At 44.6% G+C, this 22,323-nt stretch overlaps 1 protein-coding gene across 3 annotated transcripts in view; it reads left to right on the top strand.

The window, feature by feature from the left end:
• The window catches only part of Sulf1 (sulfatase 1), a 162,511-nt gene that overhangs the window by 92,732 nt on the left and 47,456 nt on the right, over positions 1-22,323 (top strand). For 2 of the 3 annotated variants that reach the window (XM_059254000.1, XM_059254002.1), the window contains exons 5-7: positions 1,288-1,527; positions 10,209-10,360; positions 12,989-13,158. In XM_059254000.1, coding sequence (XP_059109983.1) covers positions 1,288-1,527; positions 10,209-10,360; positions 12,989-13,158 — 562 coding nt within the window. Of the gene's footprint in view, positions 1-1,287; positions 1,528-10,208; positions 10,361-12,988; positions 13,159-22,323 lie in introns of those variants that run through there. The other variant, XM_059254001.1, reaches the window with a different exon arrangement.

The following is a 22,323-nucleotide window of genomic DNA, read 5'->3' as shown; positions in this document are numbered from 1 at the left end:
CATGCTACAGGGGAGTCAGTGTAGAGAGCTGAGGCTGCTAAAATGTTCAGCACAAAGTGGGTGTGCACTGTATGTCATGGACTGATTACAAAAGAGTGCTTGATCATCGGAAGATAACCAGAGGGAAGGAGCAGTCAGCAGCACCCCCCACAAAGGCATATTCAAGTTCTAGTGAGACCCAGTTAGAAGCCCCGCTCCCCCTCTATGCCCTATGCATCATGTGAACAGAAAATGCTAAGGTGAAGGACTCGGGCTAACTACAGCTTCTCTTTATTTGCCTCTGTGAGACTCCATTTTTCTTCCTTGTTGGAAATCATAGACTTTCCTCCTTTTCCTAGGATGGATGGAGTGGAGCCTGTTAGAAAACTGAGACTCTGTGATTCAAATGCAATGGGCTTGGCCATAGCACCCTGCGGAACCTTTCTTGAGATGTCCTGAAAAGACTATTGAATTTGGCCTGTGTCCTTCTGCAGGGACTAGACCTGTTTCAGATGCAATAAACTGATTAAGACAGATTTTTTTTTCCTTCTTTAGAAATCTTGTCTTACCGTATCATTCTTAAAGTTATAATAGACTATTTTACAATTGTGCACATGTTTTTGATCAAGAGGACAACTTAACCTTAAAAATGATGTGTGAACTGGCCAAGGCACAAGACCATAGTCTTATCCAGATAGAAACACAGGCAGAGATTGATTAGCTTGCTAAAGGATGCCAAGTTACTTTGACGACACCTCCTCCTCCCCTCCTCTCCCTCTCCCCCTTACACTCCTCCATCTCTGATTACATATATTTTGGAGGATCTTTTGCTTAGTAGGGGGTTTGTTCTGTTTTTTTTTTTCTTCTGCCATAGGATTAAAACGAAAATGCTGTATCTGCTAAACTCTGGTATTACTAGACCTTCCCTGTGTTTTGCCAGGGTTTTGATGTGCTGTAACAAGCCATTGTTCTCTAATGATCTTCAAAAGCTCCTGACATCGGAATCTTCCTCATATCTAAAAGTCTGGCTTTAATTACGTGATTAGCCTGCATGCTTTTCCCTCTGTGGTTAAAGAGGAGAGAGACTGGAACGGGATGATTATTCTACAGAATGTCTGAGATGTTTCAGATCCCAAAAGGGTCTATTTTGTTCTAGAAATGAGACCTGACCAGATTATAGACTCCTTCACACAAGGGAAGGGACACTATTAAGCAGAGGGAACAGAGACGCTTGAGCTACAGGGTGGAAGTGAGCACCCTCAAGATGCACTTCACTTCGCTAACCAGTGTCAGAACTGTGCCTTTCAGGTTCTCTGCAAGTCATGAACAAAACGAGAAAGATCATGGAACACGGCGGGGCCACCTTCACCAACGCCTTTGTGACCACACCCATGTGCTGCCCGTCTCGGTCATCCATGCTCACGGGGAAGTATGTGCACAACCACAACGTCTACACCAACAATGAGAACTGCTCTTCTCCCTCCTGGCAGGCAATGCACGAGCCACGGACCTTTGCCGTGTATCTCAACAACACTGGCTACAGAACAGGTAATGGATGCTGTTTCCTCTTCCACAGTCTTAGCTGAGGGCAACTGCACAGGGTGGAACGATGTCTGCGAAGTTCCAGGAGACTCAAAAAGGAAGAGTCTACCTTCTCTCATCTATGCCGTGGTCCCTGCTCTGTCGCTATGACAGAGCCCACGAGACAGGGTAACTTGTTGAAGAAAGATGTCCAAGGATCTTGCAGTTCAGGGGGTTGGAAGCACAAGAGCATGCTGGCAGCTTCCAGCAAAGCTTTTACTCTCTACCACAGAATGGCAAAGAGTGAAAGGACAGGTTAAGTGCCCTCAGCGGACAGACAAACACAAGGGTGGCCTCACTTTCTAACAACCTGCTCCACAGGCAACATCCACTCCTGGGAAAGGCACTGAGTTCCTCTTAGCAACTGAATTAGGTATCAAAACACTCAAATTTTAAAGAAGACAATCCACATTAACACCAGAGTAAGAAGTACTTTTACTCCAGAGACTATCCCAGTGGGAAATCCCTTCTAGAACATCCAGTATTCTCAGTGGATGTAATAGGAAAATGTTCCCGCAAAGGCCCCCAGCAGGTGAAGCAGTCCAAGGTAACACGCCATGAATGAGGTTTCATTCCATTCACAAATCTCAGAGGATCGTGAAGAACTTGGGGGGTTGCTTAGATGTGGATAATGCCTGCTGATGGTTCAGGGGAAATTACTAAGTGTTGTTCTGAAGTGCTCAGTGCCTACTCCAGAGCCTCAGACCCAGCAGATGAGCCAAATGACTTCTTGAGTGAATTAATAAGCCAGCCTTGTGGACCTTCCTGATTCATTTATTCACTCATACGGAATTAATGGGACTCCAGCAGTAACTTTAGCGGAAGTCACAGTCATCAAACATTGACCATTCCTTCCAGGAAAGGAAGCCATCTTTACTGCACCAGCTACCGACCCTGAGCCCGCACACAGCAAAAGGAGGCTCATGGTTAGCTGGGGTTTTGAAAACTGGACTCTTTGCGTGTGGCAGGGGATGGGGGGGTGGGGGAGTGGGGGGGTGGGACGGACGGACAGACGGACAGACGGATCTGAGTATCTCACTGTGAGCAAGGACTAAGAGGAAAGACCTCCTGGGACCATTATCCTCAAAGCCCTTATTCTCCAGCACTGGATTTCGCTTCCCAGTTTTCTCAGAGTTTCTTCACAGAAGGAAGTAGGTTGTACATGGCAAGCTTGCATGGTAAAAAGTAGGGTATGGATCCCCCACCCCAAAAATCATTTAGATTTATTCATAAGAAGGTGTCATCAAAAAGGTTTATTGGAAATTATTTTCAGGCCTATAGATAATCTGTTCCCTAAGTTTTAAGGGATTGCAGATAAATATTCTCTTGACTCTCTTTTAATCTTTCCCAATGGGATCAGGAAATACTCTGTCATTTGCTTTTTCGAAGCAAGCCCCATGGGCACTTAATTCTCGTTATTTATGGATGAAATTATTGATTGTGCATATGCTAGCTCCAGCACACACAGGCGTCTGAGGATCCCTATTCACAGAGGATCCCTCTGCTATCCAAGGGTGTTTGCTTTCGATGAGGAGGGGGACTGGGCTAGAGAGGGGGCTTCAGAGGGCACCTGCTCCTGGTGTGTCTTCTCATATTAGTGATTTAAATTTATGGCGCCTTTCATCCCAGGACTCTCAAGCAATTAGCAAATCCACCAAACATCCCTGCAGGGTTCCAAGATGGCAGATGTGCTTGGCTGTGTTTTATAACTGGAGTGGGGCTTCAGATACTGTGTAGCCAGCTCTGAAGCAAGTTTAAAACAGTCGTCTAGTGCCTGGGTCCCTACTCTAACCACCAAATGTCTTCTGCTCATGAGAAATGTGTGAATCCAGTGCCTTTGACATTCCCAGGTTCCTGTAATTTAGTCCCTAGTGAAGAACATGAGTCTGGGAAGACTGAGACTCTCAGAACATCCAGAATATCTGGATGGTATTTGTGCTCAGGGATGGAGCTGCAGGCTGGAGCTTAGAGCAGCACCAGGGTATGTTGATTTGTTTCCAAGATAATCCAGGAAAGGGGAAGAAGAAGGGAATGGCCTTCTACAACTTGCCCACTCTGTCCTGGGCACTTTAGTTATCTCACCTACTTCTTATAAGAAAGCATGGAGGGGTGCCGGGCGGTGGTGGCGCACGCCTTTAATCCCAGCACTCGGGAGGCAGAGGCAGGCGGATCTCTGTGAGTTCGAGGCCAGCCTGGTCTCCAAAGCGAGTTCCAGGAAAGGCGCAAAGCTACACAGAGAAACCCTGTCTCGAAAAACCCAAAAAAAAAAAAAAAAAAAAAAAAAAAAAAAAAAAAAAAAAAAAAAAAAAAAAAAAAAAAAAAAAAAAAAAAAAAGAAAGCGTGGAGGGAAGCCGGGCGGTGGTGGCACACGCCTTTAATCCCAGCACTCGGGAGGCAGAGCCAGGTGGATCTCTGTGAGTTCGAGGCCAGCCTGGACTACCAAGTGAGTCCCAGGAAAGGCGCAAAGCTACACAGAGAAACCCTGTCTCAAAAAACCAAAAAAAAAAAAAAAAGGAAGCATGGAGGGAGACTACTAATGAAGAAATCAATGAGTCCTCTCAAGGACTCATTGTCAAATGATAAAATCCACCCATCGATGGTAGATGGAGCCCAGAATATCTGACTGTACAGTGCCCAGGATCCTTTTGTTTGTCTGTCTTTTAAGACAGGGTCTCCTATAGTCTGAGCTCACCTGGAATTCACCACTTTGAACTTTTGATCCTCCTTCCTCTACCTCCAGAGTGCTGGGATTATAGGCATGTGCTGCTGTGCCTGGATGTTTCCAGGATCATATTTCTGTGCATGTTATTTCCTCCTGCCTTGTTCCAAAGTGCCTTACAGATGCATAGAGCACAGTAGGATGTAGAACAGTAAGTACTGTGGCCTGCAGAAACAAATGATAATGCCTACCTAAAGTTATGGTGAAGTTTGGCCCATGAAGTACATGCTGTGGAGTCACGGGGAAAGGCTGTGTGAAGAAAGTACACTTCCTGATAGCAAAAGCAACATTGGAAAGAATCCCTTGCAGAGTTCACTAGGTCACCAGCATGGAGGTCAATCATCTGCTTGTAGGTGGCAGAGTGTACTCTCGTATTTGTTTTCGTTGTATCACGTCACACTCACCCTGTGTTGGGTTGGCTAAAACTAGAGATCATTTATTTTAAGAGTTTTGTTTGTTTGTTTTATAGCATAGGCTGACCTCTAACCTCTCAGGCTCTGAATGCTGGCATTATAGGCATGTGCCACCATATCTGGCCATCACTGACTCTAATCCCTTGTTTTCCCAGCCACAAATTTATACCTACAAGAGAGGGGTGTTCTTAGTGACAGAGTTGGCACCAGTGCTTATGGGAGCAGGACTCAGCTCGGAATGTTACTCCACTTGTAGAGTTGGGTCTGGGATAAAGCTGTGAGCACCAACCGTAAGGCACCCCAATAAAGACTGTGTGTTATTCTCTGCAGCCCAGCAATCCTGCTTTAGCTTGGGATTTTCTCCAGGGACATCATATTCACTTCTAGAAACAAAGGCTGATTCTAAAGCTAATATCTTTCCAAAATTGAGACACATAGGTAATGACAGAATTCATAGTGAGGGATCGTCCTCCCGTGTATAAGGAATTCTTTCAGGGACGCAAGGACCCTTCCAAACACATAGGGTAGAAAAAGTATAACATTCGCTCAGGTGGCCGGGATGTAGGTCAGTGGAAGAGGGTTTGTCCAGCATGCATGAGATCCTAGGTTTAAGTTCAGCATCACAATGATGTTAGAGATCTGTGTAATTTAAAGTTTTCTCTGATGAGAAAGATAAAAGTATCTCAGGAAGTTATGACCATCATCATAACAATGGCTAATGATCTAACCATAAATAGTGGCTGCAAAATTTTTTTTTGGGGGGGGGAGTTTCGAGACAGGGTTTCTCTGTGTAGCTTTGTAGCTTTGTAGCTTTGTGCCTCTCCTGGAACTCACTTGGTAGCCCAGGCTGGCCTCGAACTCACAGAGATTCGCCTGGCTCTGCCTCCCAAGTGCTGGGATTAAAGGCGTGAGCCACCACTGCCCGGCAGTGGCTGCAAAATTAAGGGGATGGGGAAGAAGATTACAAGACACTAAACTAGTGAGAAAAAAAGATGATGTCTAATCAGTTGCTGCTTTCCTAATTATGAGCATATTGCTTGGACTATTTAACTGTAGACTTAAGAAAAATAATGGAGGAGACTAAAATAATATGACACACAAATATCCATCTAAGAGAAACGCAAAGCCCAATAAGTTTTATGAAAAACAACTCCAAGAAGACAAATTACTAAGAGGCTTATTTTGGGAGGCATCCAGAATACACGGATTTAAATGAAATGAATTGATCAATATTATATTTACCCTCGTATGACATGATTTTCCTCTTTCGGAACTCAGGCATATTTTTGGACTGGCTGTAACTTAAATGTTTCTAACTTTACTCATGGAAAATGTGAGTCGACCAGAGCTTAAATGGCCAAGAAGGAAGAAACACAACACTGTGTCTGTTGCACTTTGTCCTGAGTAGTGAAGTGAGAAAGGCCACGGATTATCTATCACAAAAAAAATGAGTGTGCTGCCTGAAGTCTGCTAAAAATTATGACGGGACGGATGTTAATATAAAACTTAGCCCCAAACTGTAAGGTTAAAAAGAAATCATCCACGGTTGAGAGTCGGCGTTGGATGGAAGGCAGAGAAGCCGAAAGTGAGGCTGGAGCGGCTGTGGTCACAGCCTACTCTGCCCTTAATCTTTTCGAAGGACTCAGGCCAGTTTTCCAACATACAGTTTTCTTGCCTGTCCAAAATTACGCTGCAGTTCTGCTATGCTCACTAAAATTACCTAATCACACGAGCTGAATATTAGACACACCCATTCTATTCCATGCCGCAAGTGGAAGAGGCAATATTTGGTTGGAATCTGCAATGAAATGTTTAACTAATTAACTGTGGGCTGGTGTCTTACTGTGCTACCTAGACTGGTCTTCAGCCGCCATTCTCAAGCTATGCTCCTCTCTCTGCCTCCAGTACACATACATGGTGCTATTCTTGCCTTGCTGTGCCTTTTTTCTGTAATAAATTAATTTATATAAGGTTACCTATTCTCTAATCTTCTGTCTTTTTACATAAGTTCTATCTTTTTACATAAGATTTATTTTACTTGTAATAAGCTTATTTATTTATTCTCTAGTAAAGGATTTAATTAAATGTGGGGTCTTCTAAGGTAAGACAAGCTAATATTCTCACTTGTTTGGATTATGATGCCATGGATTTTTGTTAGGCACGTAAACATGAAACGTTACATATGTTTATTGAACCACAGGCTATTGGGAATACACTGGACCCTGGGATATAAAGAGACAGAAAGTGAACGTCCTGCCTTCACAATGCTTGCACTCCATTTGAGTAAACCAAATTCATATCTACAAATGCATAAATCACAAGTTAGCTCAGTTCTCAATTATATCTTTAATAACTACAATGAAATCCTGCTACAGACATTAAAATGGCCATGAATACATCGTTCACTATACTAAATAAGATTTGATTTCTCTAAGCATCAGATCATTTTATAGTTACTATTACTGATATAAAAAGAAAAGTCTGCTTTTCAGGCAGTTAATAGACATGTTTCTAAGTGTCATGCAGTCCGTGTTCCCGCGGGGGGGGGGGGGGGGAGGATAACCACACACACACACACACACACACACACTAATAGTTATGATCCATAATCCAGTCTTTCTTATCTCTCTACCCATCTTCCGACTCCAATCACCTCCCTAAACAGCTGTGAAGGCAAGCGATGATGTGGTAAGAGAAAAGAATGGTCCAGAAGGTCAGGTGGATGTGGGGTAGCTCGGATAGCACCAGCTGAGCTGAATTGCCATCATAAAGGAGGGAGGAAATTCAGGGCTTATAGCCAAGCCATTGGCATGGTAATATGGAAATGGAATGAAAGTCGAGCTCACTTTAGAGACAGGCATAGATGAATAGTACATGTGGAACAGAATGACTAGAAATCCAGACAATCAGTGGTAGGGCACAGCCACGGAACGAAATGTCCAAAGAAACCAGGGATGGGTAGAGATGATCTCGGTGACAGGAAGCTCCCAAAAGATCAGAGGAGCTTGAGCTGTCACTTCTGGGAGCCGCCACTTCTGGGTGCTGCGTCCTGGGCCTGGGCTCTCCTGCAGCAGATGTGGTGGGCGACCCCACATCTGGAATCCTGAGTACATTTTTCACACTCCATTAACACAAAGACACTGAAAACCTGGAGGCAGTTCTGAAGGCAGTAGCAAGAACTATTAACAGACTTGAAGGAGTCGTTTATAAGGGAAGGGTTAAGGCACAGGGCAATCGCCATGGTAATGGCTAGAAATGGTACAAAGTGTCCTAAAAAGTCCAGCCATGAGGGAAGGGCAGGCATGACTGGGCATGGCTTCCCTAGAGGTGGGGAGCACTAAAAGTAGCAGGAAAAGTTTTCAACTTAATTAAGGAAAATGGAAACCACATGGGAGAGAATTGGTTTCTACAAAATAAGTCATATTGGGGGACAAAAACCAAAAACCAGAAACAAACAAACAAAAAAAAAACCTGTAACAAAGCAGAACCATAGATCAAGGTGTCCTCCAACCCCTTAAAATGTGAAATCGTGGTGATTCTAGGTATCACGTGAGAAGTCCCCTGTACTTGTCAAACCCTGTTTAAGTAAGTGCTTTACCCTGGATCGGCCTCTTTGGCCCACAACACCCCTGTCAGTCACTGTGCCTCTTCTGAGCAGGTTCTCCAGGGCAGTACAGGGAGAGGTGAGCTAGCCTGCAGATGCCTGGGGAGCTTGCTCTCAGCTACACACTCCGATTGCTATGCTCTTCTACAAAACTCTTCAAAAACAAAGGACAGAAAAGTAGGGTAAGCCCCCAGAGATGAGGAGGCAGTCAGAGAGAGGAGGGCCCAGGCTTATTAGGCACAAGCTCTGTGAACAGTCCCTTTCTGAGCTGAGAATGGGCAGGAGCAAGGCTCTGGCCTGCTTCTCCTGACACCAAGTTGTACTGCATTTCGTTAGCAAAGGAAAATCCCTTTGTGATGCTAGCCCATGGAGGAAGCCAGAAGCACCATGCACGCAAATCCCTTACACCTTGTTCTACACTCATCAACCTGCCTGGAAACTGGGCAGGATCCTCAAGCACCAGGCACTGGATAAGTGGGCTATGGATGCTTCACTCACTTATAGGATCCACAAGAAAGCATCCCTCCAGCAAAGAAACTAGAGTGCTGTATTTCTTTCTTTCTTTCTCATTTATTTTTCTATGTCATTTTTGTGCATTGGTGTTTTGCCTCATGTATGTCTGAGGGTGTTGGGTCCCCTGGAACTGGAGTTATAGACAGTTGTGATCTGTTATGTGGATGCTGGGAATTGAACTCAAGTCCTCTGGAAGAGCAGCCAGTGCCCTTAACCATTGAGCCATCTCTCTAACCCCAGAGTACATTGTTTCTCAGACTCCAGTCCAGATTGTTTTCAAAGAAAATAATTTGAGGAGTTATTTAAATTTAAGACACCTTAAAAAACTATATTCTACAGACATATGTTAGAAGAACAAATCAACTTTTAAAATTTGTAATTAAAGTGAAATGCATTTTTTTTTTAATTCCAGAACTTGTAAACTCTCTGGAATATACCAGGTTCATTAGGCTCAGTGTTAGAAATATTGGCAGAACCTTGTACTGTGTGAGGATGGTGGGCCGGCCACAGGGTGAGGCAAAGGTGCACATGGAGATTCATGGCTATAATCTTAGAATCTTAGCACTTGGGAGGTAGACACAGAGACAAAAGCAGAAAGATCAATGGTTCAAGGGCAGCCTAAGCCACATAGCCAAACCCTGCCTCAAAAACTAAATACATGCATACATAAATGAGTAAATAAATAAATAACAAAAAATAAAAACAACATGAAGTAGAGAACTTCCGTCAGAAGGGACCAAGCTTACTGAAGAACCTGACTGGAAGGAAGGGAAGGTGCATTAGGACTATGAGATATGGAACTGTGGGTTCGAGACTAGCATTCGCGTGAACCACGAGCTTCTCTGGCCTTGATTCAAGACCGGATGTGGACACGGAAGACCGGCGGAAACCAGAGTGCCAGATGAGGTGCCACACTCAGTGAGGAAGGGCTCGAAAGTCTAGGAAAAGTTTTACTCTGTGGCTATGTGCAAAGCAAGGTGAGCTTCTCAGTGAAGTTTTTGTGATTCCTCACCCAAATAAAAAGCAAGAAAAGTTAATTTGGTCACAGAGACTAGCTCTCGGTGTTCTGGTCCTCACACAGCAGTCACGCACCAGATCTCACACTGCCTGCCAACTGAACAAAAGAGTATATTCTGCATTTATTCCGGGCTGGCCCGAAGAAGCAGATTCCCCACAAGTGTTATGTATTTCAGCTCTGCTTACATCTATTTGAGAACAAAGTGAGTGAATGTCACTTGGGCAGGGCCTGGAGAAATGTGCAGAGGAGTACCCTGGCAGTGCCCTCCTCCGATGAATTTTCACTTCACCATCACTTTTCAAGTCCTAATTTCATATCTCGGCATTTGCTTATGATTAATCATCTCACATGAGGAAAATAATCTTTCATTTCCCATTGCAGCCTTTTTTGGAAAATACCTCAATGAATATAATGGCAGCTACATCCCTCCTGGGTGGCGAGAATGGCTTGGATTAATCAAGAATTCTCGTTTCTATAATTACACTGTTTGTCGCAACGGCATCAAAGAAAAGCATGGATTTGATTATGCAAAGGTAATTTCCAGTGTAAAACTGCATCAATTTGCTTTTGCGCATAATGGGGGGGGGGGGGGAGACGGCGTTTCCAGGGACTTAAACTATCCACAAGATGGGCTTTCTGTGTTCTCTCAGTGTTCGAATGAGAAATTTGAAGGCAATTTCCAACTCCAGACAAGAAAGACGCTAAAGGCCCAGTGCTTTTGTCTAGTGAGCCTTTTTTTTCCTCCCCTCTCATCAGGATGAAAGGCAATCAGCCTTTGATGAAAGTACCATCCCGAAAATCAGACGTCCTCTTCTCATTGTGTGATAAGTTTTGTTTCTCCCTCTCTCTCTCTTTCTCTCTCGAGAGCTAGTCCGCATAATCAAATGTGCATCTTGGACTGTTTGCTTCTCAGCGGTTGAAAGCGTATTTTGTTGGTGGTTTCAGCCTTCCACATGGAAATAAGAACAGACTGGTGCCACCAGGAACTTTGGGACACTGTTATTTGCTTTTACTCCCATCTGACCAAGCAGTGTTTGTGACCAGGACATCTGCCCTGTGACAGTGAGAGTTCACAGCAGTCTCCGGCTGTCAGTCTTAGGTTGTCCAAATCAGTCTGTAGAAACGGCCCATGGTTCCCAAACAAGCAGATCCTAGATTTTAAAGTTTACGAAAGTCAGTCAGACACAGTGATGTGTGTCTATGATCCCAGCTCTTAGGAGGCTTGGACAGATGGATGGAGAGTTTGAGCCAGTTTGGGCTACATAGTGAGTGCAAGCCAACTAGGAGTATTTGGTGAGACCTCATCTAAAGCACAAAACCACAATCACAAAAATTTTCCTAAGATTACTAACTTAAATTAATAAAAAATTGAGACCATAAAAGTGAAGGGAAGAATATCTTTAAATTCAGCTTGGTAATTTTTCTAAAATATTCTCTTCCCTTCTGGACATATCCATTTTATTTTCCTAAAAATGCCAAAATTCAGCTGGCTCTAGCAACCTGTTTCAACAGGTTCAGGCATTTGGTAGAAAGAGAATGGGAACTGGGTAGCATTTCAGGCATGCTGTTGTCTTTGTGCCTGGCCTTGATGAGAGAACAATGTATTCGGAGAGACATGAGGTATAAGGCTGGCTCTTCCTGCCGTCCTGAAAATAATGAATACAAATGAACTCACTAACACTGCTGATAGGCTTCTAGACATCAAAGTTGAGAGTCGTGTCAGCAGGGACCTTGAAGGCAAATTTGATCCACGTCCTCATTGTAAAAGACAAGGAAACTCAGCTTGGAGTGGTTCAACCACTCATGTATCCTGGGTCATTTCCCTGGCTGGGGACAAAAATCTTTGCAGGCAAAGGATGCATGCCATGCACACTAATTGTCATTGCTATCACTTTCGATCTGCAGGGATGCTTTTCATGCTCCTTGTTCAAGCTATTAACCTTTTATTCCCTGTTGTCCTAAGGAGAACAAAGTAATCACGATTCTCGCCAAATACTAAATCAGCGCAACCTGCTCATTATCACGGCTGATTAGGTGTCAAAGACAACTGTATTGGAAAGGAGTGTGTATGTGTGCATGTGTGCACATGTGCATGCCCACGTGAGTGCGTGTGTCTTTATGTGTGTGTGTGTGTGCTTGTAAAGAAATTTAAAAAGATTCCCACATGGAAAGGGGGTAGGGACAGCCTTTGGACTTGTCCTAACAAGGATGTGACACAGATTTCTGCCCCCAGCACTGTTCTTGCAGCTGCTCTGGTCCTTAAACCCACACCATGTGACCAGCTGTGCCTGGAAGTCTTTGACATTATGACCATTGCCTAGGGGTTTCTGACAAAAGTTTACACTACAGCTTTAGGCCAACGGTACCCACAGAGAAGCAGGTGGCTTAATTAAAGTTCTCATCTTCTTGGTCCTCCTCATTCTTTCCTGCCCACTTCCAAACTTGCATCATGCCCCACCCCCTACACTGTGTGCTAAGTCATTTTATGAGCAAGTCAGACTCAGATCCCAGCAGCTGGGCCGCTTTCTTCCTACAGTTCGCACAGTATAAGCTGCAGGAAATCAAATGTTCCCACCTTTGAGTGTTCCAAGGGGACGACTTGATAAAATGTTGCCATTTGTCCCTTTTGACAAGGCCTTCGATTTGATGGTGGTATTATTCTTACACGCGGATTAAATGACTAAAGCGTTTCCTGGGTTTGTGTGTTTGTGTGTGTGTCTCCCTCTGCGTATGTGTTCTGAAGTTGTGAATGTCAAGTGGGTGTGGGCGTTTCCTGCCCTTGGAGTAATTAAATGTTTCGCCAACCAATTACTATCAATGAAACCTGAGAATGAGATACGTATCCGGTGTTTCATATGTTCTTGAATTGATATTGCCAGTTTTAATCATTATCTTAGGCAAACACAACTTACCTCTTTCCTTCCCTAATTGCTAAATTGTATGTCTTTTTCCCCCTTGTTGCTAAGCCGGTTACCCTAAAAATGAACAGCCACAGATATTTCTGTTCTTGAAGGTGGTTGGCTCCTTGGGGGGCTGTCGTCCCTCTCACGCTTAGACCTTGCCTCTGTACTCAGTGGGTAGATTCTGAGGAAAGGGTGTTCAGGTGTGATCTTGAATGTCACCTTTTGTAATTTTTGTTTTGTGTCAAATGTATGTTTCAGGACTACTTCACAGACTTAATCACTAACGAGAGCATTAATTACTTCAAAATGTCTAAGAGAATGTATCCCCATAGGCCCATTATGATGGTGATCAGCCACGCAGCGCCCCACGGCCCTGAAGACTCGGCCCCACAGTTTTCAAAACTGTACCCCAATGCCTCCCAACACATGTGAGTAACAAAAGCAACAATGCATCCTTGCCGAACGTGGCCCTTGCTTGTGCTCCCCAGTGTATCCTCCTCTTTACCCTATTTCCTTCCATGCTACGTAGCCCCAAGGCAGAAATGCCAGCTCCACGGTGTCGGATGTGAAAACCGAGGTGTACAGCGCAGGATAGGCAGAGCCGACAGGCTTGCAGTAGTGGGTGCTGGGGTTCTGATTGGGAATCGCATTTCCAGTGTCTGCCAGTAACTAAATGAAGAGGCTCACGTCAGGAAAATGGGGGCAGTTCTCACCTAAAGTTCCTTTCAGTGTCGTCAATGATATTTTGGAATATGACCTAATAGTACTAATGGGGTGGAAATGCTTTGCTTTTCATAGCTGCGGTGGGGCCCCTCTCTACTCGGGCTGCAGAAACGTGGCTTTATTTTCTTTCCCGGGGAACACAGGAGCAGCTTGGCTGCAGATGTGCAATTAGGCTTTTGCAGAAGGCAACTGGAGTAGCTTGCCTGGGAGGCCCTCTCAGGTCACGGCTTTAAAATAACCTGATGTTTCATCTGTGGGGAGGCTCAGGGGAGGCCCCGGTGGCTGAGAGGAGCGGAGGGAGAGAAGAGAGCCGCAGTGTGCTGATAATCCTCACTGGCCAGGGGTGGAAAAGTCTAGGTGCCTTGGCAGCAAAGAACATGATTTTGTTGTTGGCTCTGTCAACAGTTTCTCCCAACCTGTACGCCCAAAATGCAGCCTTCCACACAGAGCAGCGGGGACCAGGTCTGCTGAAAGACATCCATTCAGAAGGCACCTTTATCACAAACCTCTGAAACTGGTTTGTAATCTAGGTGTGCTTAAATACTGCCCCTCCTGGCTCTTCTAAACAAGATCCCAGGCAGAAAGAACCTTAGGGATACAGAAGAGGCTACTGATGGAATTGCCAGGCATTAGGCTCCCGGGAGGAAGTTTTCTTTCTATTCTTAGTATCTTTCTGTAACTATCCTTTCTCGGTCATATGACCAAGACTAATAGGAGAGAGGTCAGAGCTCACTTAGAACAGAAACTAACAATAAATAAGAAGCAAAGTGGGTCACCTACTGACTGTGCCCAGGAGGATGCAAATATTTATTGCATGAAAGCTGGAGACACACAAGACAGTTGCTCCAGCAACGGGGGAGTTGAACTCAACTGTGTGGACAGAATCCTTCCCTTGTTCCTGACTCTGCAGATGGATTTATGAATGGAGCCTCTCAGCAGGTGGCTCCTTGTTGCAGCTCAGTTACAAATTCAGCAAGCAGCAGGTGCACTGGGAGGAAAACATCCTTCGGGCTTCTTCAGTAGTACCTTGAAGCTCACCTTCTCCCTCTCTTTTGACCGGAAATCACATTGTATAGCTCCCTTTGTTGCATTAGCACCATCCCAGCCTAAGATGACTTTCTACAGCCTTTATACCTCGAGGGCATTTCTCAGCGTTTGCAGGGAAGGGGTTGCTAAAATGTGGCATTTCATGGTTCTTTAGAGGTCAGCCTGCCTTTGAAGCTTCAAGGCTAGATCCTAAGCCTATATGAAATCCAGCTGCTCAAGTGATCCCGACAGCTAGGTTGCATGTACAGACAGTAACTACAGGTGGAGAGGAGTCCAGGGTGGGGAGGGGAGGTCAAGGAGGTTTGGGGGTGGTAGCTCCGAAGAGTGCACCTTGGACTCTAATACTAGAAATATACATATAAGGTTATCATACAGCACAGATTAAGGAAGTTAATCTTAGTTAAGGAAGGCCCAATGGGTACCCCTTAAACACTAATAAACTTGGATGGGGGGGTCCCAAATCCAGCTTGTATTCATAAGGTTTTACTGAAGCACAGCCACACTCATTCATTATGTATACGATGCAGCTACATTTGAGATCCACCAGCCTAGTGGAGCTGTACATGGTCTGTAAAACTTAGAAGATTTATAGTAAATTTGCCCAGACCCAAGTTTTATGGAGAAGATGGGTAAGTGCCCAGATAGTCATAACACTAGAGGGCCAGAAGTGTCGGGCAACAGAGCAACAGTCACAGCCCCACAGAGCAATGGGGGGAAGCATTTGCATCTTTGTGAGAAATGGATTAACAGGCATTCAGAGTGGACCTGGAAGGATGGGGAAAATGTTTGCGGGAGATGCCACAGCCATGAAGGTAGATGATTTCAGGGACAGAGTGTAGCGCAGACAAGGCTCACTATGCACGTGAAATCATCAAAAACAATGGTTCTCAACCTGTGGGTCACAACTCCCTTGTCAAACTGTTATCTCTAAAGAATATTTGCATTACGGTTCATAACAGTAACAAAATTACACTTATGAAGTAGCAATGAAAGTAATTTTATGGTTGGGGGAGGTCACCAATACATGAGGAACTGTATTAAAGGATTGTATCATTAAGAAAGTTGAGAAGCACGATCTAATACATGACTTAGAAGCTGAAGAATGGGGTACAAATAAAGTAATAAGAAATGAAACTTAAAGAGGAAATGGTTGCAAAATATTAGGAACCTCAGTGAGTTTGTATATGAGTAGGGTAATAAGGAATATGAGCTGACTTGATCACTTCCACATGGGAAAGGGTTGGGCTATTCCTTTATACTTCTAACAAGCCAGCTGAGCCCTTAGCCTTACCCCAACGAAGCAAAACCTTTGCCTGGCAGAGTGAAAGTATTCAGGTCTGTCTACCTGTCCCTGTTAAGGCCACAGGCAGTTTGTTTGACCTCAGAGCTTCCATGAGCTCATCCGTAAGTGCAAATACATTAGTCACCTTGATGTGATGTCATGAGCCAGACATTAGAGACGTAGCAGAGGTAACATTCCCACATAGGGACACAGAAGCTGTCCTGTTGGTGTTCCTTCTTATTGACCTTCTCTATTAAGATCAACCATATGCAAATGTCAATATGATTGACCCACAAATAGTATAATTTCATTCTGTCTAACTCAAGGTTCAAAGAGAGCTGATAGAGAAATAAGCCCACACTTGCCCCTGGTGACAGGGTAAATCCCTTGACAAGTTAAGACTTCGCTGCAATGGACCTCTCACACCTGGCTATTCTAAAAAGAATAGATCTGGGCTGTCATTTTTTTCTACATGTGCAGTTTTGCTCTGGGCAAATGCCACATGAGAGAACATTGCCAGTCATGGGAAATGAGCATGCAGTCAGTGAGAGATTCGACTTCTTTGCCACTGATCCTTGGGTTTTGTGCCCCCAGCATGTAGAGAGAGATACACATACAGCCCCTCGAAGCATTGAGTTCCTGGCCACCTTCTTGCAAAGATCTCCCTGGCTGCTGATAGAGGAAGGGAGGGAATGAGTGCCCAGGTTCAGAGTTCAGTCCTTCAACAAAAGGAGCGAGACAAATTGGAGACAAGCTGCAGATTGTGATGCATGGAGCTACTGAATGGCTGGCCTCCTTAGTGAAAACATTAGCAATGCAGTCAAGCAATGGGATGTAAGCAGTGAAGTGTTCTGCAGAAATATTTGGCAGGCCCTGTGGAAACAGCATGGAGCTGTGTATGCTCCTCGGGTGCGGGAAGCTAGTCATGTGGACATTTTGCTTCAGGTCTTCCTAGGTGGCCAAACATCACCCGCCCCCTTTCATCCAGCCCTGGGCTGTGGCTATCTGACCCTCTTAGACTGGGGAGAGTGGATCAAGTTTCCATGGTGTTTGCTTCTCTGACAAAGAGAGAGGCCCATTCAAAATCGGCACACTGGCTTTACAAACTGAGGGGAGAGGTTATGCCGCCCAACTAAGAAAAGGAGCGGATTATCGCTCCCTTGTTCACATGGGAGGCCTGTTTAATCAGACAGTAGCTCGTCCTGTCTTGGCTTCCAAGAAATCCAAGAAAAGCTCCAACAAGGAAATCCACATAAAACTCTTATCATGAAGCGTTTCACCATGGTGGAGCCCCTACTAAACTTTCACGGAATAGGGCCAGCCTTTCACTCTCCACCCACTTCGATAGTAAGCCTCTGCCACCTACTGTACCCCATCAACTCTGGAGATGGTTTTTAATTGTTTTGTTTCAGTGGTTGTTTCTTTCATACTAGACACACACACATACACACACACACACACACACACACACACACCCAAGAGACAGAGAGGGGGCAGGGGTGGGGTGGAGCTGCTAATTGAAGCTATAAAGAAACATCCTCTCTTGGGGCTGCAGAAAGGCGCAGCAGTTAAGCGACCCTATTGCTTTTCTCAGAGGACCCGGCACCCACATCAAGCAACTCCTAACTGCCTGTAACTCCAACTCCAGGGCAATTAATTTCCCTCCTGGCCTCTGAAGGCACCTGTACTCACGTGCACATAACCCACACGGACACACATACATAATTTAAAAATACAATCAATCTTTATAAAATTTCTGGGCTTAACAAGAATTTGTATTTTCATCCCTTTCACAAAAAAATATTTAAAGTTACACTTCTGAAGATGAAAATTTTAAATACGTCATATGAACATCCAATTTGGGCAGAATTGTTCCTTTTTCTATAAACCTACTCCGTTCTTTCCACTTTATGATGAACCCCTATGTACCCAAATTCCTGAGCTTAGCGGCAGGACTCCAGAGGAGCACAGTCACAGGGGACACCCTATGAACCCTGTTGTAGCAACTTTGACCCAAGGCAGAGACAAAAGCACCTGTTGAGGAGCCTGGGCTGAGGAGCCTGGTTCCTCATTTAGTTGTAAAATTCTGTTTACCAAGTGAATAATGTTGACCTCACCAGCTAGCTGACATGAAAATATTTTTTAAGATAGCACTAGGATTCTTCCAGAATATGTTTTAAGAGATCAAAGAGCAATCAGCAATTCGCTTGGTTCCACAATTTTTAAATTAAAAAAAAAAAAAAAAGGTCCCATTTGTTTGCTTTAAGGAAAGCATAAATGGCTTCGTTCAGGACTCGGGAGTAGTTGGGAACAAAGCTGGAATCAGGTATCACTTCTCCTTGTCCCCGTTGCTCTTCCCACTATACTAGGCCAAGTCTCAGTTCAGGTCACAGCCACAGTGAATATCAGAGTGGCTCTTACATATTTGCATAATTCCAATTGGCATTTCCAGCATCATTAAACAATTCTCCATTTTTATTGTATGTCTATAATCAAGATCATTTGGTCTTAACTCTGCGTGTGTTCAAATGTTGTCTGCCTAAAGATATTTGAAGTCAGGTGGGGCATATCTCCAGAAAGTCAATTAAGTAAATTCAATTTTAGTGAAATAGAACATGGCATGGCTTAGGAGAGTGGGTATAGAGTTTCCAGTGTAATGCTCTGCCAGTGAGTCCTAAGCCTGTAGATTGGGCTTGTGCTGAGCAGAGACCTGCCTTTCCACTCACTGGGTGATGTTTCTTTCACTGTCTTTTTTTTTGTTGGTGTTTGCAACTAAAAAACAAATTTTAAAAAAAAAAAAACAGATGTTCAGCACATCAACAAAAGAAATATATTATCACCGGAATGACAGCAAAGGCCATCAATATTCAAAAGGAACCATGAAGTTCACAGTTCCCCAATATGGATTTAATATACAACACATGCATTTCTTGAAGCTATTTCTTGGCTACTAAGAATCATTCTTTTGAAAATACCTACCCACCAAAGAGAAAGGTGGCACTGTCGATTTCTCAGAATCTTTTGTCCCTACTTTTGTCAACAAGTAACACTGGAGAGAGACTCAAACCCCACAGAAAACTGGCATACTGTTGAAGACTGAACTCGTGTGCGGCCAAGTGTGTGGTGCTGTCCCGAGCAAGAAACCCAGAGAAGCAAGACTAGGGGAAAGCAGTCTGCAGGCTCTTCAGGCAAACACAGCCCGGGAATAGTCTGTGGCAATGCACAGATCTACTTAGAATGTTCATTTTGCAGGCAGAAAATTTTTTTACCAGTCTGGCCCTCTGAGACAGTGATATCTCTGAAATAGATTTTGTTGTTGTTGTTGTTATTGTTTTTGTCTTGTTTTAAAGGAACAGAAACTCAAAAGTGGTGCTCTGATCCTTTGGCGTCTCAATTTTAAAGTAGTAATCAGCATTAAGCACTTTTCTGTGGCGCATCCAGTGGGCTTCCTAGGGCCAGACCCTGTATTTGCAGCTTAAATTGATATTCAGCAACAGGTGGGAGGCTCCTGAGCAGGAAGCAGAACACTTTACATTGGGTAAAAGGCTGAAGATGGAAGGATTCCCTTTTGATAGGGAAAACTTCGCTAGCCTGTGGTCATAACAGCTGGAGTTTGGGGACCTCTGTGCTCCGCAGCTTGGGTCAGTGGGACATCACAGAGGGAACAGCTGGCTTTCTCCTTTGCCCAAGGGGAGTGAGACACCTTAGTGAGCTGGCCTGGCTGCCTGTAAACCAGAGTAGAATGGAACCCCAGAAGCAGTGTTCAGGAGTCACAAAAATCTCTCAACCCTCACAAGAAGTTCTGCAAAGTCATTATTCTCATTGTATAGATGAAGAAACTGAGGCATCACCCCCCCACACACAGAAAAGAACTGTCCACAATCATATAGTAGCACATCACAGAACTGGGACAAATAATTAGATCAGACTCCCAAGCATTCCAGACAACTAAAAATACAGTATTCCCGTTTTAAGGAGTTCTCCACTTCTCTCAGTGAAGCTGTCCCTACGACAGTTCCAAGCCCTCTTGAGTAAGTTGAAGTCAGTCCTGAGGCAAGCAAGCCTTAATTATCACTGGGGGACAGAAGGCTGCATCTTTAAGGAATCTGGCAGAGCTCAGCAGGGGGCGACCACAGTCTTTGGCAACCGATCACTTTTCAACGAGGTTGTCAATCCCAGCAACCATGGACCCTCCACCTGCAGGTCCCCGAACAGCTGTTGTTCTTAGGGGTGGGGGAAGCAGTGGCAGTCGGCCTTCCTTTAAAAAGCAAATGCATGCCCCAGATCCCTGCTACCCGCTGGGATCCCACCTGGAATGGCATCCTCCAAGCTAGAGGTCATCTCCCATATTGAGAAAGTCAGAAAACTACCAGGGGAGGGGGTGGGCAGCTTTGACAACAGGCCCTGAACTCTCCCTTTTAATATAAGCCAGATTTAACATATGTCATTCGGTAAATCCAGGAGTCCAATTGGAGGCTTGTAATTTGCTGCAAGCTCCCCGGGGCTCCTCACAGTGAGGTGGGGCCGCACCGAGCACATCAAGGTAGCTGGTGGAAGATGTAATTTGCCCACTGTGAGCCTGCGCGCTCGGTTCCCTATTGTAATTTTTATTTGCGTTGAGGTTTTGTGGTTTTAAAAAAGTCAACTAGATTTATTTTTAAATTAAGCCGACCTAACTTCAAAGGCAGGAGGGGAGGATGGGTATTATACAGAAACCCTTGTTGTAATCTCTTACAGCTGTATCCCCTTTCGGGCCACAATTGGTAAATGGCTAGGAGACCTTTCATGACCAATGTGCTGTCTTTCTCTGACCTCATACCCGCCCCCCCCATGGGTGCAAAACCCTTGCATGGGGATTTTTAAACCCCTCTGCCCTTCTCAGCTTCTAAATCTAATCCTGTTTGTAACGGGGCGTGCTGCATAGACAATGAAGAAGGCTGACTTCAGTCCTAGCCAGTGGCCCCTGCCCACTGTGGCCGGCTTCTAGAAAGGAGGAATCCTTCCAGGTCAAAAATCTGGACCAGTTGGCTCCAGAACCATTTATCTGGTGGGCGGCAAACACTGATGTTGAAAGTTTCTGTTTGACATAGTCTCCAAAGGGGAAAGGAAAGAAGGGAAAGGAATTTTCCCTTGAAAAGAATGGTGGATGTTACTCAAAGAATCTGCAGTTTAATATTACGGGATTGTTTCAACCTAGATATTTGCATGAAAAGAATTTGCTTACTGGCTTGTGGAGGAAACTCCTCAGCTCTGTTTGAGAGTCTTAGGGGAGTGCCTTGCACCCATTCACGGATGTGCAAATTGAGTGTTCCCTTTTCCCTCTCAGGCTGTCCCTTTAGTGGGAACTCCTGTACTCTACGGAGCATCCCTTGGGAATGGTGTCTTCAGAGCTTAATTAATGATCATGACAGTTACCAGGTAACAAGATGATGCTTGCTGCCACTTAGGACTTTCTATGTATGAATGGGCCCCGCAACCCTCCTGGCAGGAGAAAATGTGAAAAACAGGTGCCATTTTTATGCTCAGTGTGCACAAGAACATCCCCAAGTACAACCAGGCAAACATTGTATGGGAAGTTCACAGTGTTAGAGAATCAGTGTGGTGCCTGCCGAGGTCTCCTGGAATTACCTGGCTCACAGGGACCATTTCCAGAACCCGCCCCCCCTTTAAGACTTCCTGCCTACAGTCTTTCAACTACAGACTTCTACCCCCAAAGAGAGACAGGTAAAAGATTCCTCACTCAATACAGATGGTGGCTTTCTCTGGGATACTGGCTGTTTGTAAACCTGTGGTTTCTATTAAAAGCGTTATCACATAGAGGAAGCATCCCTTGATCGTCCCTCTGTTCATGTTATGGAAGTATGTGAGCTGCAAGTTATTTACCTGCCTTGGTTTCCTCATCTATAAAATAATAGTAGGTGATTAGGGATGATAAACCTGTTCACCAAAAGAGCTGAGACAATCAAATTAGTTAAAATACATACAGTAAGTTGCATAATACTTTACAGTAAATACACCTTCTGTGAGCTTTTCATAGCTTGTGAAGAGAAGGTTTGAATGAGTGAGTAACAGTGACTCGGTATAAGAATCTTGCTAATGCTAGGCAGTGGCAGTGCACTACTTTAATCCCAGCACTAGGAAGGCAGAGCAGCAGATCTCTGAGTTCGAGGCCAGCCTGGTTTACAAAGCGGGTTCCAGGACAGGCAGGGCTACACAGAGAAACCCTATCTTGGAAAACAACAACAACAACAACAGAACAAGACAAACAAACATAAAAGAATCTTGCTAACACAGGCCTGCACTTCAGAAACACATGATGGTAGCATCTATGGTAATCAGGGAAGACTTTAACATAGCCATTTAAGTCCCCAGGGCTGTGTAGCTGATGGCAGTGATCTCTGCAACCCATTAAATGTAGGCGTGAATGAGCCTCTTCTACAGCAAAAGGGCCCGCTTCCATATAAAACCCTTGTCTTCTACCCCTATTAATTTCTCTATGAAGCAAGCATTTCACTGGTAAATGTGTAAATTGCAGACATAG

This window comes from Peromyscus eremicus, chromosome 2 (genome assembly GCF_949786415.1).
Source record: "Peromyscus eremicus chromosome 2, PerEre_H2_v1, whole genome shotgun sequence".
Classification (NCBI taxonomy): domain Eukaryota; kingdom Metazoa; phylum Chordata; class Mammalia; order Rodentia; family Cricetidae; genus Peromyscus; species Peromyscus eremicus.
The sequence above is the reverse complement of the archived record's forward strand: the minus strand, read 5'-3'. Positions and strand labels throughout refer to the sequence as shown.